Raw genomic sequence first — 19,291 nt, 5'->3', positions numbered from 1 at the left:
CGTATTTACAATCTAATTTAATCTATCATGATTAACTTAATATTAGTCGATTCTTCACTACTTGTAAAAGTATTGAATGTCTGTTGTATAAATTGAAAACAAATCGTTGAGCGTAGTAAATGGCATACAAATATTTTCGGCATGCTCATTTAAAATTTCTTCAAATTTAAAATCTTTATTGTAAGAAATGTACTCACAATACTTATAAATATGAATATGTTATCAAAATATTTGGCAATCCTTGGTAGTTTAAAGTTATTGTATGAAAAAAGGATTTACTAGAAATTAAATGGTTATTAGAAAACGAAGCAGGGGTATTAGTTTATCGACATTTCAGTTGCTGATAGATATGGTTCCATTTTTTATGGAAGATTCCGATAAAACAAATACATTATACGAATATATATATATATATATAACGTCGTTGCCGAGTGTGGAAGGATTAGGTACAAAATTTATTTATTAATAATTAGACAGAGATCAGCTATAAAAGCGCGCACGAAAAGTTGTGCTTCTCGATTATATGTTAGGGAAAATCTTAGTAATTGTAATTGGTTTATCAAATAGGTCGAGTGATTCCCACAGAGAGCAAAGGGAAAAATATCTTGCTTTTAATTAAATGCATGCTTGAGCCAAAAATAGATTTGAGTACAGGATGTGAATTTAAAAGTGTGAGAAAGTATTTCGATTAGATAAATAGAAGAAAAGGATATCCAAAAAAGAACTTACATAAAAAGATTAATTGAAGCTTTTTATGTTACATATGTATATAATTAGGGATTTTTTTTTGTTGCATGGAGCATATATATACACACATACATATATATATACTAGCTGAATGCCCATTCGTGCGGGGTAAACAAAAAAAGAAAATAACAAATCAGAAATGAACAACACTACGAAATCGTGCAAGAAAAGCATATACCGACGCAATTCATAAAGCTAAAATAATTTAATTGTTTATTTTTATTGTTTGTGACCCTTTCCGATGGTTTTGCGCTATTAAATATAGTAAAACATGTTTTTTGTAGTCTTATCTCATCAAAATGGGAAATAAATATATTCAGCATCACTTGGCATGATGCTTTGCAACTCATGATAGTTCAAATTTACCACCATTAAGTAATTTTTGTCCGGTACGTATCTCTTTCGCTGCGCCTTAAGAGACTTATTCCCGCAGTATCGGCATTAAATCTGCTTCGTGTTGGCTCAGTTTTAATATTTAACAGATATATTAATATAATACTTTGTACCTAAATTTAGTTCTGTTACATAACCCTTCAATTACGTTTTATACGAAATTCATTTATTAGTGGAAAGCCGAAATTTTAAAAACAAATAGAATTCTTATAAGGACTTAAGAGCATGACATTTTCTCCATCTTGCCTTTAATGTACTGTTTAAAATATTTAAAAGTGGTAAAGGAAAAAAGTTCTTTTGATTCATTAAAATATTAATACACTATAGTTTACTCTGGGAAAAAATATTTCCTGAAACTACTGAAATCCGTTATCCGTCGTAGAATTCTTATTAAAACTATACCATAATGTTGGTAGTACGTTTTACCAAAATTAATTATGCGTCATCTGTGTGTAATGATTTTCTACAGTTCCTTCTAGCATCTTTTCTCTATTAACTTTACTTTTTAGTATATAACTTTTTATTTTAGTTAATACACAATAAGCATTGCTGTTCATAATAATGTAGTTATATTTTTTAAATAATAATTAAGCATTTCTGTCCATAATAATATGGTTATATTTTTTACGGTTCCCAAAAGGAATAAGTACCTTTTATCCATTAACTTTGGCTTTTCGTACATAGTTAAATGTTCGATTTCAATCACCAAAATAAATTAAATATCTTTGGTGCCATTAATGGTTTGGCGTGTTTTTTTTAAAGTACCTCTAAACGAATGAGTACCTTTTCTCCATTACGTTTGCTTTTTAGAATATGGCTTATTTTTTTTAAATTTCAATATATTCCTTTTACCTAAATTGGTTAAATCCTAGAATAGCCCACCCCTTGGCGACTTTTTGAAATCCAAATTGGCGATTATTACTTGAATTAACGTTGTTTTTTATCATTAAAAAACAATTTTAATTATTACATAGTTCGGCGAGATTTCAAAAAATCGTCAAGGGGTGGGTTATTCTAGGATCCACCCCCTAAATTAATTAAGCATCGTTGGCGTCAATAATAGTAAGGCGATTTTTTATTTTACTCCTAAACGAATAAATACCATTTTTTTCATTAATTTTGCCCTTTTTTTTCAAGCTATTTTCTTTTTCGTTTCAATGACCGCTGATTTTAAATTATGTATTTACTTTTATAGAAACAAGATTTATGATTATAAAAGAAAAGATTATGAATAAACAAAATAAAGACGTTGTATCAAATAACTTTAGAAATATTAATTTGGAGGCCTTAGTCTACGAATACAAACCACGTTAATGCTGTTCATTTGATTTATCTGACATCGCGAATAATTAAATATTAAAGTACGTTTAATAAACTTTCTTTTTGATCAAAAAGAGCCATAAGCTAGCCCTGATGTTATCCTTAAAATATTTGAAAAATTGAATTGTATGTAGTTCTCTGCTTTCTTTCGCATAAAAAGTGCTCTAATTTTGAAATGTACTTAGTAAGAATGAAACCTTTATAAGTTTTAAACTATTTAGCCTATTGAATTGGTACTTGTCTTATCCAATTCTGCATTGTCTAGAGAGCTATGTCAATTGCTTGAACAAGTGAAAGTTCATAATTGTACTTTTTCTGCTTTACCCTGTATTATTTCTAAACTATTAGTCGGTTCGTCTGGAATTAGTCTCGTTCGATTTATTATACAAAACGAAATTGGAAACAGTTCCTTATTTGTCTAAATAGCATCTAAGTTACTTCCGCCGAAACCCATCGTGTGCAACTTTCTACCGCTTACTAAGAGATGGGTACTTAACAGCTTACCTCAGATTGGGACTTTTATTTTCTCCATTTTAGATATTCATTTAAAACCCTCTTTTTATTCTTTTATTTAAAGATTTGGAAACATATCGATTTTGAATTGGATATAACGTAAATTTGATTGACTCCGAGAGAAAAAAAAATAGTTGGGATAGTCCTTGAGTGTAACTCCCAGAGAAGTTCATCTTCTATTTTTTCCCATTACATTTCGCCAAATTATTCACATTTCTTTTCATCTTAATATTTATGTTACACATGCCTTTATTATTCTCTTAACATAATTACAGTAAAAATATAAGGTACTTTTCAATTAGTCGGGCACAAATGTCGCCAATTGTGAATCAAACTCAGCCAAGTCGCCAAGCGAAGCTAATGACAAAACAGTCAACGGAATAAAAGTATAAAACTTTCAACTATAAGCAAATACTTATTAATTGTTGAAAGAAAGAAAAAAAAAACAGTTTTACTCTAAAAAAATGCTTATAATAATTTTCTTCATTTTTTAAAACAAAAATAAAGATGGAAGAAAGAAAGGAAAACGTGCTTTATTTTGAATGAATTCAGAGAATAGAGCAAGTGGCCTCTACCAAACATTCCCCTTATGGTTGTAAGAAATTTGGCGGAATTCTATATTATTTGGCGACTTTTCGCTTGCGCCTGTCTAACAGAAAAGTACCAGATATAATTTGAGGCGTCGCTTTGGCGATAATCATAGTATAAATTTCTTTTTTCATAATACTCATTAATTTATTCCTAAATGTAAGAATGTGTTTTTTTCTTTTTCCTCCATCAAATCTCTCCTTAACACCATTTAGCTGTGCCATTGAAACCTCAAGAACCCCCTAAGGAGTCTAAAGACGATGAAACTGGTTGTATATGCTAAGGATGATTCTAATTCTTATTCCCTTTCCTCCTCATATTGTCGTTTCAGTTGCACTGGAAAAAGCTTAGCGGCCAAGATCTGCTGGCAGTGTGCGTCGCTTTGTGCAAATCAAAGAGCCCACGCAGCTGAAGTATTTTTTATTTTTTCCATCACTTCGAAAGACCATGGAAAACAAAATTTAAAGGGGAATTTTTCAGTTTTTAATCGTTATGTGTCTCAATGCAAAGATTGGTTCTAGTGTGGATCTCTTCACTTCTATTCATTTGAGAAATGATCCGAGACTTTTATTTCTCAATTATCAAAAAATCAATCACTTTCATTCGTCAGATTTAAAATAAAAAAAAGACTCTAAAAAGAAATGTTTTTTAGTGTTTTCAATGCAATGCTATGTATATCTTTCAGATGTTTTGATTGTCGGATGGGTGCTTATAGAACTTTTCAATAAAATTTAGGAATGCTAATTGTGTTCTTTGTCTTTCATTTATTTAACGGGGATGTTTCCAAATCGGTATAATTCGTTCATGGCACTTGGCTTCATCTCCTCGGTCGAAGAGTTCATTGCAGCGCGGGAGTAAGAGAAGAAACGTCTCCGCTCTTGAAATTGAGACAACCCTTAATGCGTGCCAAACGAAGACAGTGAATTATTTTTCAATCACTTACTTCGCTTCATCATCTGCTATTGTAACATTCGTAACTCTAGCTAATTAAATATATTGCGGCAAAATGTATAAAAAAGAACAAACTATTCACTCAAAAGAGAGAATTATCATCAAATTTATCAAGTATTTAATATTAAAAAAATGCACATAAAGTTGGCGAAATAAATATTTTTGTCATACTATCGCCAAATAGCAACCTTGTCCCAAATATAGTAAAATAGTATCGTCGGATGCCACGTGATGAAGGCGGAGCCAAGTGCCAACTCATGGTGAACGAACTATACCTGCTCCACGCCAACCACAATCGCCAATACTCGAAAATGTTTTTGTTCTTAAAAAATTGGGGGAAAAAACATGTGTAGTAGCTTGTTACTACGATTTGTATATACGTTATTGTCAATGTTGTGAACTGTCGGTTATTATTAATACTAACCGATCGATATTAATAATAACCAAATAAGCCGATTAAAGTGAATAATTTAAGTGAGTTTATCACACTAACCGGTTATTTTTAATAATAACCAATGAAATTTAGTCAATGTCGTTCTTCCGAGTTTTTATTTCTTTCTTTGACCAAAAGAAGCGGTTGTTATTAATACTAACCGGTCAAAATTAGTAATAATCGCTCTTTCCGTCTTAAGTGAGAAATAAAAAGGGAAGATTTCCTTATCGTGATCTGTGACAGAATAATCGCCAAGTCTCGGCAACTTTCTCGAGTATGTAAAAAAAAAAAAAAAAAATCATAGAAAGGGACCAACTCGGAGGGTATAACTCATAGCCACTCCCGGGCAAACATCCACATGTTTTACGCCAACTGCAATCGCCAAGCCGCAAAATTGATTTTAAGCTGGAAAATTATAATAATAATATTTAAAAAAAAAACGTGTAAATGTTTACCCGGGGGTGTCTACAAGTTAAACCCTTCAGATTGGTCCCTGTGCTTTTTTTTTTTACACTGGTACTGGGTGATCTTTCTCTGATTCAGGTCAAAATTACGATATGTGGATGAATGAATGGGCCCGCTGTTTAAACGGGTGTGACGTATGGGTGTGGCAGAAGTCAAATTCTTCGCTATAGATGGCGCCACCAGTGCCTTAATGGCCTAAGACAACAACAAAATGAAATATAGTTTTAAGCAAAAGTTTTTATTAGTGTCAAATTATTATAATAATTATTTCAACAGCCGNTGGCTAGCTTTGTTTTTAAATAAGTTTGTTTGAAATTTTCGTTCATTGCAAGATATTTCGCATAAGGACGCGTACCCCCGCTAAACTGTTCCCGTACCCCTGGGGGTACGCGTACCACACTTTGGGAAACACTGGCCTAAGATAACAGCAAAATGAAATATAGTTTTAAGCAAACATTTTTATTAGTGTCAAATTATTATAATAATTATCTCAACAGCCGCGATGGCACAGGGGATAGAGTGTTCGCCTTTCATTGATGCGAACCGGGTTTGAATCCCAGTCGATACGAATTCCGCATCCGGCTTGCATCGACTACAGTGCTGACGAGAATTTCCTCAGTGGTAGACGGATCATGGGTTAGAGTTCGCTTGCCGTCAGGCTAACCGTGGGAGGTTCTCGTGGTCTTCCTCTCCATGTAACGCAAATGCGGGTGGTCTCCATTAAAAACTCCTCCAAGAAGGCAAATTTCTCCAAAGACTCCATCCAGGAGTTCCAATGTCTTCTGGATTAGGTTCAAAATGACAAGGCTACGGAGTTGAACATTAGTAGTTGTAAACCCGTAAAATTGGGTCGGCTGTTCAACGACGCTTATAAAATAATTATTTCAAGTAATAATTCATTAATACAACAATGATTGAATTATAAATAGTAATAATTATTTTTAGTTTTTTTAATTCTATCTTAACATTTTTTACATTATAAATTAAAGAAATGACAAAAATCCCGGAAAATGCGAAACTTTAAAAGTCTAGATTTTTTTTAAACCTTGTACTATACAGTGTAATGATAAGCCACATTTTCAGATTACATTGAAGTGTTTTTCATTAGATGAAAAATGCAACGGTTTATGTAAGCAATGAGGTAATTCTGGGTATTTTGCTATTATATGATGGACATAACCGAAATTTGTAAATTGCCTATCAGGAAAAATTAGATGTGAGAATGACCTTTTAAAAATGTGTAGTTTTTTCATTGTTTTTCCCCCAAGTTCTTTATAAAAGGAATTCAAAAAATTCTGTAATTTTGCACTATTTATGACAATAAATTTTTGGAATCAAGCCACGTATTAACGCACTAGAATTGTTTATTCTTTTTTTTTAATTCTGATGCTAAAACGTCATAAAAACATCCACGAAAGAAATAGGGACTTGTAATAATGAAATTAGGAAACATTAATGCAAAATGATAAGTAACAAGTTTTACAAAAGAGATTAATACTGCAAAACCGTAGAGCAATTAACAACGAGTTATATTTCATATGTTCCCGTCTACCACTGGGAATATTTCACGCCGGTAATGTGGTCGGTGCGAGCCGGGAGCAGGGTTCGTATCAACCAGCCACCCCTTGGGTTCGTACCCGTGTCACCGCATTGGGAGGAGAACAATCTATCCCCTGAGCCACCGCGCTCGTTATGCTTTCGAACATCTTATCGTCCTTCATCGTAAAGACACTGTTCGCAACAGCTGACCAAAGTCAAGCATCACTAGCTGCGGTCAGTGTGTGAGTGGATGACCACTTGGATCAGTCTGCGTAGGAACCGAAGGAGTGCGATATTGCTCCTCGTTAAACTGTTCTACCATAAAGTGTTCGACTTCGCTGGCAGGTCATCAGGCTACTGAAGTGCAGGTGCCATCCCCTCTGCAGAGGATCAAAATTGCGATGGCATGTTTTCGGATGATCCTCAGGAATGTTTCTCAGACCGTCGCCAATAGCCCATTGTGCAGCTCTAGTGCGACGTAAATGAAATACAACTAAAACAACGACATCTTATCGAGTTTATTTGCAGTTAGTTACAAACATGGAATTTAAATACTCTGCACACAGAAATTATATACACGCACAAAAGTTTAAAGTTATGACTGATTTCTTCATAGTANAAAATTGCGATGGCATGTCTTCGAATCATCCTCAGGAATGTTTCTCAGACCGTCGCCAATAGCCCATTGTGCAGCTCTAGTGCGACGTAAATGAAATACAACTAAAACAACGACATCTTATCGAGTTTATTTATAGTTAGTTACAAACATGGAATTTAAATACTCTGCGCACAGATACGCACAAAAGTTTAAAGTTATGACCGATTTCTTCTCAGTATATAATATATTGAAAATCTTTCCCATAGAAAAAATATTAAGTAGTAATAATAAAAATATTAGTAAGTTAAGTAAAAGGTGGACGAATTTTTTTTTCATTTTTAAAAATCAATTTTAATTTTAAAAATTTTTCACCTTAATATATACTAGAAAAAAATGGACTCATAAAGGATTAAATTGTGTGATATTACGTTTAGATTATTTTTTTAGATCGCGAAATTTAAATATGAAAATTATGAAATGAACAGAGAAGAGGATTTGAATCGGGGAAACGATCTACAAAAATATTAATTCTTTTCAAACTTGTTTTAGTCAGGTATTTCCTGGTTAAAACCTGCAGTTTTTTTTTTAAAACTAAGTCAAGCTTCGTGTGAGAACTTCTATAAATATAGCAACAGAATTGATCTATTGTTCATTGTATCGAATACGCAAAGAAATAGTTTCCTTTTTTTATTTTTAAAGCAAAGGATGAATTATTTTAGAATGTTTAAGAAAAAGCAAATTTGAAATGAATTGAAGGAAGAATTATGAAAATGTTACTGAAAAAGATGCAAAAAAAAGATGCTTTTAATTTCATTAAGATTTTTCTAATGAAATAGACCTATTTTATGTTTCCTTAATTATATATAAAGGTAAATTAAAAAGTAGAGCAGCGTAATGTGTTTTATTTTACGAATCTATCATTTTTTAAACAGAGTTAAAGAAATGATTTTCTTGTTTTATAAAGCTATATATATATAACGAAGAGAGTTGAGATTAATTAAACTTTTTCATCTGAGTTCAAATGGACTAATAATGCGCGCTTGGGTAAGAACACCTCCAACTTATTATTTCAATGATTTTAATTATTTTTGATATTAAAAATCTACTATTTTGGGGGCACATACAGTCACTGGCTAAATTATTAGACGTCCTGTAAGATTTTACGTAAAATCTTAATTATCATGTGATATTCTACAGCTTTATTATTTTTGCGCAGCTGAAACCGGTTTACGCTTGTTTATGTTCGTGTATGAATGGGTTAACATTGTAATTCAATACATTAAAAATAAATACAAATAGGACGTATATTAAAAATCTCTTCTATAAAAACCCATTACAGGTATGTTTAAATATAAGAGTATTGCATATAAACTCGTGCAAAGTATAGTCATAAATCGAAGTTCTTGCAGTGTATCGGAATAAAAAAAAAATCCTTTTTAAATAAAAAAAATCAGATTTACATCAAAAATTTTTTTTTAATTTTTAAAAAATTCAAAAAAGTCACGAACCCTGGTTTACATGGGAGTTTTTAATGAGCACTAATTTTTTTAATTCGTTTTATGTTTCTTCTGTCAGATAAAAACCAAAAAGTTTATTCATATGCTCGAACCATACAATTAAATGAATAAAAATTTTAAGACAGCGAGATTAAAAAATTTCAATATTGCATACAAATCCCATTAATTTTTACCGTACATGCTTTAATGATACTATAGCCAATTTTCATAACAGCTAATTGTAATTGGCTTACAATAATTTGGTATAACACATAAAAAAAGATTTTAAATATTAATAATTTTCATTATAAGTTAGATAAAATTAACTTTTCTGATATAAGATATGCATAAAAATATTTTTATAAAATTAAAGTCATAATAAATGTTACAAATGCTTGTAATATTTTTTATTGGTATGTTTTGAAAATAGTTCACTGAAAGTATAAGTTTATTCAACTATAAGTTTAACACTGTTATAAAATAGTTTTAAGTTATTAATTTACACAACACAATTAGAATCATTATAAATTGAATTGAAATAAATGACTTATCTAAAAGTAATTGCTTAAGTGAAAAAATTACTGAATGCAAAAGACTACTTTCATTTAAGAAGCATTAATGTCATTATTTCAATAATATTTTACATATTTATAATTTTATATTAATCAAGTGCCTTTAAATGAGACAAACCTAGATATGTAAAAATTTTAGAAATAATTTATTATTCTACATGTTAGAAAATTCTTGTTCTATGTAACACGGTTTGTTTCTAGATAAAGTTTAGAGACCAATTCAGATTGAAAACAACAAATTTATTCAATTACACAAAATATAATAATAAAGTGAGCTAAAGTATTTTAAGCATTCAGATTGATAATGAATGCAAATCTCCAAGTATACAAATAAAACAAGCAAAAATAATTTAAGTATTTATTTTGACATTGCATACAAATCTCAAAACATATCAAGAAAGTAACTAAAACTATTTAAAGTATCGAGGTGAAGAATTATACATAATTACATATAAACATCAGATATTATTTTCGAGATATTACATACAAACCTTAACATAAAACAAAAATTTTTTGCAAAGTAGAAACAAAAATATTTGAAGGATCCTGATGAAAAAATATTAATACTGTATAAAAATCTCAAAGAACACAGATAAAATGATAATAATAAAAAAATATAACAATTGAGATGAAGGGGATTTGACTCTTAAAGCAGCCAATGCTAAAAAATTTACAAGTTATAAAATTTAATTTATAATTTTTAAAAAAGGAAGGTAAAACTGATCAATAAATGAATTAAATCCAGATATATTAGAATTATATTCATTAAAATTGGAACAAAATTATCTATACTACATCTTAGCTTCATCTTGTGTTTTCTTTATTGAACTCTTAGAATAAGTTTCTAATTTCCTTTTATTTTTTGCAACTACGGTAATGTTAGGAATTTTCTTAACTTTTAAATTATCATTTTTTACCTTACAATAATTATTTAGTAAACCGTTAGTAGCAGCTTTTAGAATTATTTTTATTAATGGTAATAAATCATGTCCCTTTAGGCAGGTATCAAAACACAGAAATGAATCTTTTGCAACTAAAATATCCTCAACAATGTTTGTAACCACATTGCGCTGACTTGTGGCTTTCATGAAAGTTTCCTCATACTTTTTACTAATTAACTTTTGCACCACAATGTAGGTATGAATTACTGCATTGAATACTACCTCACTTGGAAACATCAAACCACCCCTATCTTTCTCCTCAATTAAATTAAAATAATTTTCCGAGACCAAGTCTTTATCAACAATTAATAATTGCCGGCATTCTGCACATTTCGTTTTTTTTGATGCGGCATGAGAGCAATATCCTGCGAGGTAAGTTATTATTGGCAAACTGTCTTCAATTGCTTTAATGTCATGATCTTCAACTGTAACACCAGAAAAAATTAAATCCATTGGGAGTTCGTCATCTGTAACTGTTTCATCGCAATGAAAGATATCAACATTTATATCACCTTTTGTATGTGAAGCAAGTTTTAATTCATGGCATAACTTGCTTTCAGTCTCGTAAATTTGCCTAACGGAAATGTGGTATTGATCTCCAGCCATNTTGATAATTAAAATTGATATCTAAACTAAACGAATGGTTTTATCGAAACAATAACTAATTATCCAAAACTATAAAAGTTTTAATAATGACACTACAAATATTCAACACAGTTTGCAAAGATAGCTGAAACTGCGTATGATATTTGCATTTGTAACGTTAATGCTCGTCACACGTGACATTTGGACAAGCGCACATATGCATATTACTTATAAACTGAGCTGAGTTCGTGCCACTGCTCGGTGGTACGTAAATACTTGTTTCACCTGAATAAATATACGTTTATTAATTTATGTTTTATAAAGAAACTGATATTGAGTCAATTATAAAAAAAATTCACAAATTTTACATACAAATTTTACATTAGGTACGTGTGATTTGCGTATTGAGAACTGTTTTTTTTCCGACCCTTCCGATTCGGATCGACCCCCATTCGCCCCCCTGTCTCAGATCGACCCCTGCTTTTGTTAAATAGACCCTTGGGGTCTATATAGACCACTTTGGCGACCTCTGGTCTAACGTATCCAATTGTCGAATTGATATTATATATGGTCTAATTTAACCAATTGATGCCAGAACGTAAACAAATACAAACCAGTTTCAATCGCGTAAAAACCATAAAGCTGTATAGTGTATCACGTGATAATTAAGATTTTACATAGAAACTTATAGTGCGTCTAATAATTTGGCCTAGGATTATATATACCTTAATGCATGAGGATTTTTAAAAAAATATTGACAGGTAAGGAGATATTAATTAAAATGCATTTTTAATTACCTTTATTTGAAAAAAAAATCTTAGTCAATAAATTTTTAAAGATAATTTTAAGTTATGAAACAATTTGATCCCAAATAAGATTAAAACAACTGTTGTTTTAAATGCTTTTAAAAATATGTTTGTTCACTTATAAAAAAAAATTTTTTTTTTCGAAATATTTTATTACAAAATTGATAGATAATCTGCTTTTATTTTAAATATTTTGCACTTGAAACTCAATATCTTAAACTCAATTAGAGAAACATTTGTTTTAGACTTTATTTGAGACCAATATTTTTAAAAATTAAAATTCATTTAGAAGAATAGTTGCGATAAGAGAATTTTTAATTACGCATATTTATATAAGTGTATTAATCAATATCTTCTTAAATTTGTAATATCTTTTTACGAAACTTGGAGTACGAAATATCTTGCGTAAGAAATTCAGGGAAAGAAATTACGGGAGATCATTTTTTTAGCATCTTAGGACTAAATTTCTCATGTTTCTTTAAAAAATGTACAGGATGTCAAATAAATTCTCATACAGTTTCAAACAGGAAACTCTGAGGCATGGTAAAAAGTATTGTGAGTGGTTTTATTAACATCAAAAAGATTAAAATTATTTACTAAATCATTAACAGCAAGTGAGTTAGTATGATTCCAATCCAAATTTTTTTTCCATAACCGTCGTTGAAAAGCCCACCCCTTTTTGGGTTTACGACTACTAATGTTCAACTCCGTAACCTTGTAGTTTTGAACCCAATCCAGACGACAAGGGAACTGCTTGATCAGTACCCCCAGAGGTATGATTTGTTATGGGAACATGGAGGACTTTGTGACTCGACAGATTTAACGTGCATCAATCATCATTTACCACACGGTGAATCTTTGGCCGGCTGGGATCGAACCCTCGACCTCTTAGACATGGGTCCAGTGCCCTACCAACCAGGCTATCCCGGCCCCCAATCCAATGTTCAGGTTTTCCACAAGCTTTAGTTTTTTTTTTCCTCCAAAACTAGTACTAGTAGTACGCACATTATGCATAAAAATTTATTTCCTTACTCGCACTATAACGTTGTGCATTTAACAAAACTTAATTTTGAGGGTATAAGTACAGTGAGTCAAAAAAAAAAAAAGGATATCATGAATAACTTTTGTTTTAATGATTGTATTTTCACACAATAAGCACAAATCTTAATGATAAAGTACATTGACTGCAAATATGCTAATTATTATTAAAACTAATTAATTGAAGTATGAATCTCGGATTCAAAAAGTTTCCAAAGATATGACGATGTACAGTGAGGAAAAAAAAATGGACCACTCTGAATAACTTAAGATCTAATGATCGGATCTTCACGTTCTAAGACTCAATCTTAATGATTTGAGGGGGTGACCTCAAATATGCTAAATAATAAGTGCAGATGATGGCCCCGATAGTGTTATTTTACTTTTTGCGTATTTACTTATATCTCGAGAAGTTTTTAACAGAATTGAAAAATATTTGCACGCCATTATAAAATTCATTTATTCAAAGGTAATTCCATGCAAAAAATAACATTTATTATAGTTTTCGTTACTTTAATTAAAAAGGTCGAAAAACTTTTGAATTTAAAGTATAGAATTTTTGCATCATTTCAGAGAATATAATTTTGCATAGCAAAATACAAAATTTGAGTGAAATCGGTGAAAGAGTTTCTGAAAAATTATGTTTCAAAAAAGTCAGATATTTGAAATTCGATTTATTTATTTATTTGTTTTTTTTTGCGCACAGTACATTAAAAATGAGACTAGCATTTAAGTGACCTAACTAAACTGTTGATGACTTTATTTTCTAAATTGTGGTTTCCCTTATTTTGATGGTCAGAAATCCAAATCAGTTGGAAAATAAGATATGTTTATGCAAAAAAGTACTTTTTGTGTCGGGTTTCTTAACTTAATAGTTAGCAATAGCTAAATGGCGTACATGAAAATATCTTTTTGTGTCATTAAGATCGGTGTTCAGTTTGTAGGAACCCAACCCGATCATATGAAAAAAAGTTATACACGGTTAAAAATTTTTTTTTTCAATTCACAGTACCCACGCAGAATAATGCTATGGATTACGATCTGGTGAGCATGAGGGCCACTCATCGTTCGGAAGAAAACCAGCCCAATCGACTTTGATCCGATGTTAGACAATGTTTGTATGCAAGAGAGCATTATCTTCCCAACAGCAATTAGCCGCCATACAAAGTAACTCTTTTTATCGACTTAAAAATCGAAATTTAGCTCTCTTGGAATGGAATTTTTCCTCTTTTACCACAAAACCATTATTAAATATGCGTAATGCAATTTTGTCTCTAATTTTCATCATTGCGTAGAGGTGAGTTCTAAAAATTGTTCCACTTTTCGCATTTAAATTTGTATCAGTCACAAATCACCGGCAATTACATTCTAAATATTTCAATAATAAAATGGACCGAGATAGCCATTTTGGTAGGGTGTTAGTCCCAAGAGATCGAGTCTCCCCGTGTAGTAAATGGTGAGTGGTGCACGTTAAATCCATCAGATCACGAAGTCCTCCATATTACCATAACAAATCATACCTCTGGGGAGGCTGAATTGAAGATTGATTGTTTGGTTCAAGTCAAAATAAACGAACTGTGGATGAATGAATAGATGTATGAATGGGTCCTCCCAATAAAAGAGTTGTGACTTGTGTGTGTCCATAAATGGAGGAACTAAAAACCAAGAAACTCACCCTTTGCCTTAAACTTTGCTTGGTTTCACCAAATAGGGTTGATGGTTTCGGCAAGTGGCATTAAAAATAACAACAGTAATAAAATACAGTTATTTATCCAGTTATGCTACTTTTTTGGTAATGATATCCATGTGTTGCCCATTCGAAATATTTCCTCATCAAACTGAAATCATGGTTTTTAAAATAGAATTAGTTCCGTACTTTCAAATAAATAAAATTGAATAATACTTTACAATCGTGTGTGCAAAATGTCTATGAAATGCTCTATTACAATATCAGTATTTTAATTAATATATGTTAATATTTATTCTCCGAGGCTTGGATTGAAATTGATTCTCATTACTTAACTTATATTTATTATTTGTTTATGTATTTTATTGTAACAGCGATATATTTTTGTTTTGTGTACCTGGCAACTTCGATGCATAATTAGTTTGTTCATGTTCCTTATGGTTTCTTTGCCTGTCTTTGCGATAAGTATCTGTATAAATAGTGAAAGAATTGAACCCTTTAGGAAATAATTTTTGTGAAAGAAAATAGAATGAGTCGCTTAAGAGAAATGATACTTGACGTGCTTACTCGAAATAGAATGGAAGGAACAGTTGCTAACGTAAACAAAAAGCCGCTTTTCAACAACCCATCAGATACAATCTAGATACCCACACAGCGTCCCTTGCATTTATCCCATCCCACAATTTTTAAGAGAATTTACAATAACATTTAAATCCATATTTTGCCAACTTTGAATTGACGTCACATGCGGTAAGATTAACCCTGATTTACTGCTTGTCTCACAGTTTTTGTTAAAACAGGATTGCTAAAATGGGATTCCAAAATAATAAAAAAATTTCAAAATTTAATTTTGAAAAAAAATTCTTTTTTTGCGACAATGTGATACAAAGTGACAAATATATAAAAATCGTAATTTTGATTTTTTTCCTGTTGCATGGCAATAACCTATTTAAAAAGAGTGAAGTAAAACTTATTATTATTTATAGGTAATATTGGTGCTTCTGCACATAGCTGAAGGTGGAATTCTTACTCGTTTGTTAGACAAGCATTCAAGAAAACAGCAGATTAGATGGGAACATCAGGATAAAACTCCCTTATTTCAACCGATGATGTTCCCTCTCTACGACCCAAATGCTTATGTAAACCCTTGGAATGACTTCGGCATGATGTTCAACTGTCTGGATGGAATATATAATCCTTACTTTTTTCCGTGGAATAACAATATTCCAGTATCAACAATGATAACCTCCGTTTTGACGAGCACCAAAAATCCTGCAACAATCAAACCAACAACTACAGAATCAGTAACTGCCGAGACAGTATTTTTTGAATCAGAAACCGTCGAATCAGCTACAGTCAAGTCAACAGCTTCCGAATCATCTAGCGACTCAAACATTGATGAATCATCATCAGCAGTCACGCCTACTACTGTTGAATCAGAATCTGTCACGTCTGCAATTTTCGAATCGGCATCAGAAACAGGAGTCGAATCTTTAAATTTCCTATTAATGTCAACAATCAACCCTTCTGAATTTACAGACTCGTTAGATCCATCTCGAATCAGTATAACGAACCTGGGAGGTGATCTCGATCTTAAGGCAATAGGTAAAAGGAATAAACTCAAAGAAAAAAATGAATCAGATATTGCGTTGAGTCAGCATTTTTTTCGACAGCGACAAAAGCAGAAAACTTCTGCCTCTCATCCAGATTATGAATCCGATGCAACGACTGATGTAACTTCCACTCCTGATTATTTCGTAGACAGTTTAAAAGATTCCAATGTTGATTTGACGGAATATGATATGAACGCTGACTATGATCACAAACTTCCCGAGCTTGTTGCAGGTGCAGAATCGTCACTCCACGTCAAAATAAATTGCACTTTGCAAAAATGGCTTCGTCAGTCACGAAACCGAAATAAATTTGAAGTTCACACAAAAGATGCGGACAAAATGAGTGTGCCTATAGCGAGGAGATTAAGACCCATACGCAATAGACCTGAACCAGTTAAAGTTGTGAGTTCAGAGAAGGATTTAGTTCCTCCTGTATCTGGTGGCGAAAATGTTGATCGATTGGCTGGCAGCAAACTCAGGAGGGGACTTTCTAAAGTAAGCTGGTTGCCAACCACTCAAAAAAGGGCATGACTTTAAAATAAATAAAAAATTTATTATGATTAATAACAAATTGAACTCCGTAAAATACTTTGATAAAATCATTGCTTACAATCAGTTCGATCAGTATTCTTAATTAACCAGCTGTGATTGGAAGTTGTGTTCTGATTAAACCATTACTTGATTAATCTGATAAAATTTACTCCGATTACCTTACAGACTGATTGATGTTTCCATTACCTTACAGACTTGGCACTCAGAAAAGAGATTCAATATGGTGGCATTGTTACGTCCTGGCAGTAGCTTCCTGTTTCTAAGTTTGTGGTGGAATATTCCATCCGCTGCTTGAGGGAACTGTGTTTATTTGCTTCTTCAAGCAGTTTAGGTCCTGCAGTGTACTGATCGCTAAGACACGGTTGCCAGTAGAAAACCGAAGTCAAGCCTCACTGGTTGTGGTCAGTGTTCGGGTGGGGGACCACTTGGATCAGTTTAGGAAAGGACTGAGGGTGTGCGGTATGGGTCCTTGTTAAACCACCCTAAAGTGCTCGATTTCGCATGCAGATCGTCGGACTACCGAAGGAGGGGTGTCATACCCTCTGCAGAGGATCAAAATTGTGATGGCATGTCTCTGGATCATCCTCAGGGATGCTTCCCAGACCGTCGCCAGTAGTCCGACGTAAATCAACTACAATTACAACTCAAGCATTTTGGTAAACAGTGAAGATCGGACCATCTGCCTTAAAGAAACTTGTCAAACAAACGAACAATTTTAAGATGATTCAGATAAATCCATTAAAAGTGAATCGAATTTAAATCATTATTCAAACAGAAACAGAATTTAGACATCGATAAAATCTAATATCTATATTTAATGCAATATGAACAAAAACTAACTTATGTCTTCTCCCCTTATAAAAAAAATCAATGCACTACAAGATGTCTCGCTTTCGTTAAGTCTAGTTTCGTTATAGAACTCGCCAATTGTTTGTCATTGATGTCCACTTCTTTACATTAATTATTATGATAATAAATGAATTCTTCATGAGCAAACAGTTAACCTTGCAATGTCGAAAAATGCAAGTAATCTATTATAATAAGCCATTCATTTGACTATAAAAACAATTTGAACTGATTTTCGATCTATGATGTAAAGAATTTTTTTTTAAATCTTTATTTATAGCCGAAATCTCGAACCGAAATTCTCATGTTTATTATCATATAGCATTCACCTGTCCAAACCGTCATTATATTTGTTTTAATTTTATTTATTGCAATTTTTGTATTTAATTTATTCAATTTTTCTGAGTGAGCTGTATAATTTTAAGTAATTTGCATGAGTTCTATTAACATTTTAACTAAATATTTCTTTTCGATGTATCTACAGTGAAGAAAACTAATATTAGCTAATTAGGTTTTAATTAGGTCAATTGTCTGCAGATGAAATAAAGAATTGACTGAAGAAGTTTGCCATCTAAGAATTTTTTAAAGAAATTTTTTCTTTAAGTGAATAAAGAAATATCCTCTAGAGAAATTATTTCTTAGAGGCCAAATTTTTATTTCTTCATCCATGTTTTATATGACATAAACACCATTGAAATATAAGAAAGGCTACAATAAATTTTTAAAAAAAAGTCTGTTTCAGAAGAATGTTTTGCTTAAATGAAAATGCATTTTTTACAGAGATTGCAGTAAGGAATCCAAAATCCAGGTTGTTAAGAGTATTTTTCCTTATAAGAAATAAAAAAACGCGCAATCTATCCAATTTTGATCCAAATTTATGATTTAAACCATAAATTTACGCTTTTTAATTTTTTTGATAATGAATATGCTTACATAAAATTCACCTATTACTAATCTGTATTTTTCTCTGTAAATACTTATAACCTTTAAATTAGCAACTATTTTCTCTAAAACACATGCCGTAGAAAAATGTAATAAGAATTTTCCAAAATATTATGAAGTCATTTAACGTAATCCAGTGAAAGTGTTTTACGTAATAATTTGTTGGTTAACGTGGCAAAAGTAAGAAAAGTAATGGCTAAAGTAAGGCGTGGCAAAAGTAATGTCTGAAAGACATTAAGCAATTATTTTTCTTGTTTTTTTGTTTGAAACTCTGAAATTACTAGTAAACATTTAATTAAAAAACAATTAATAAAAAAATAATTCATTAAAAATACATTAATTAAAAATAATTAATTAAAAGTTAATTAATATAATCTTATTTTATTCTATATTGGAAATCTTCGTGTGTGCACGCGTGCACACGCAAAGATTATTTCCATATTTGTTACAATTATAGGTGCTGCAATAAAAATAGAAACGCTACAATGCATTATAGGCAATGAAACTGAAATTAATCTAAAAGCAAAGTCTTCAGATAATGCGCCATGCACGCACAATGAACCAGAAAAATATTATGATACAACTGTTCAAAACACCTATTTCAAAATTAGTTAATTGTAAAAATTTCAAAAATACAATACTGTGTGATACTCACTTCCGGGGACT

The 19,291-nt window shown here is 31.4% G+C and overlaps 2 protein-coding genes across 2 annotated transcripts in view; one reads left to right on the top strand and one right to left on the bottom strand.

The window, feature by feature from the left end:
* The window catches only part of LOC107455067 (RAS oncogene family member Rab6), a 37,536-nt gene extending 33,231 nt beyond the window's left edge, over positions 1-4,305 (top strand). The window contains exon 8 of the mRNA XM_043043418.2: positions 3,777-4,305. Coding sequence (XP_042899352.1) covers positions 3,777-3,844 — 68 coding nt within the window. The 3' untranslated portion in view covers positions 3,845-4,305. The remainder of the gene's footprint in view (positions 1-3,776) is intronic.
* Positions 4,306-9,959: 5,654 nt separating this feature from the next.
* On the bottom strand, positions 9,960-11,162 carry LOC139426906 (uncharacterized). The gene has a single exon (XM_071187043.1). The coding sequence runs from the start codon at positions 11,160-11,162 to the stop codon at positions 10,407-10,409; it is 756 nt and encodes a 251-aa protein (XP_071043144.1). The 3' UTR covers positions 9,960-10,406.
* Positions 11,163-19,291: the final 8,129 nt, after the last annotated feature.

Source organism: Parasteatoda tepidariorum, chromosome 10 (assembly GCF_043381705.1).
Source record: "Parasteatoda tepidariorum isolate YZ-2023 chromosome 10, CAS_Ptep_4.0, whole genome shotgun sequence".
Taxonomy (NCBI): Eukaryota; Metazoa; Arthropoda; class Arachnida; order Araneae; family Theridiidae; genus Parasteatoda; species Parasteatoda tepidariorum.
This window is presented reverse-complemented; position numbering and strand designations above follow the sequence as displayed.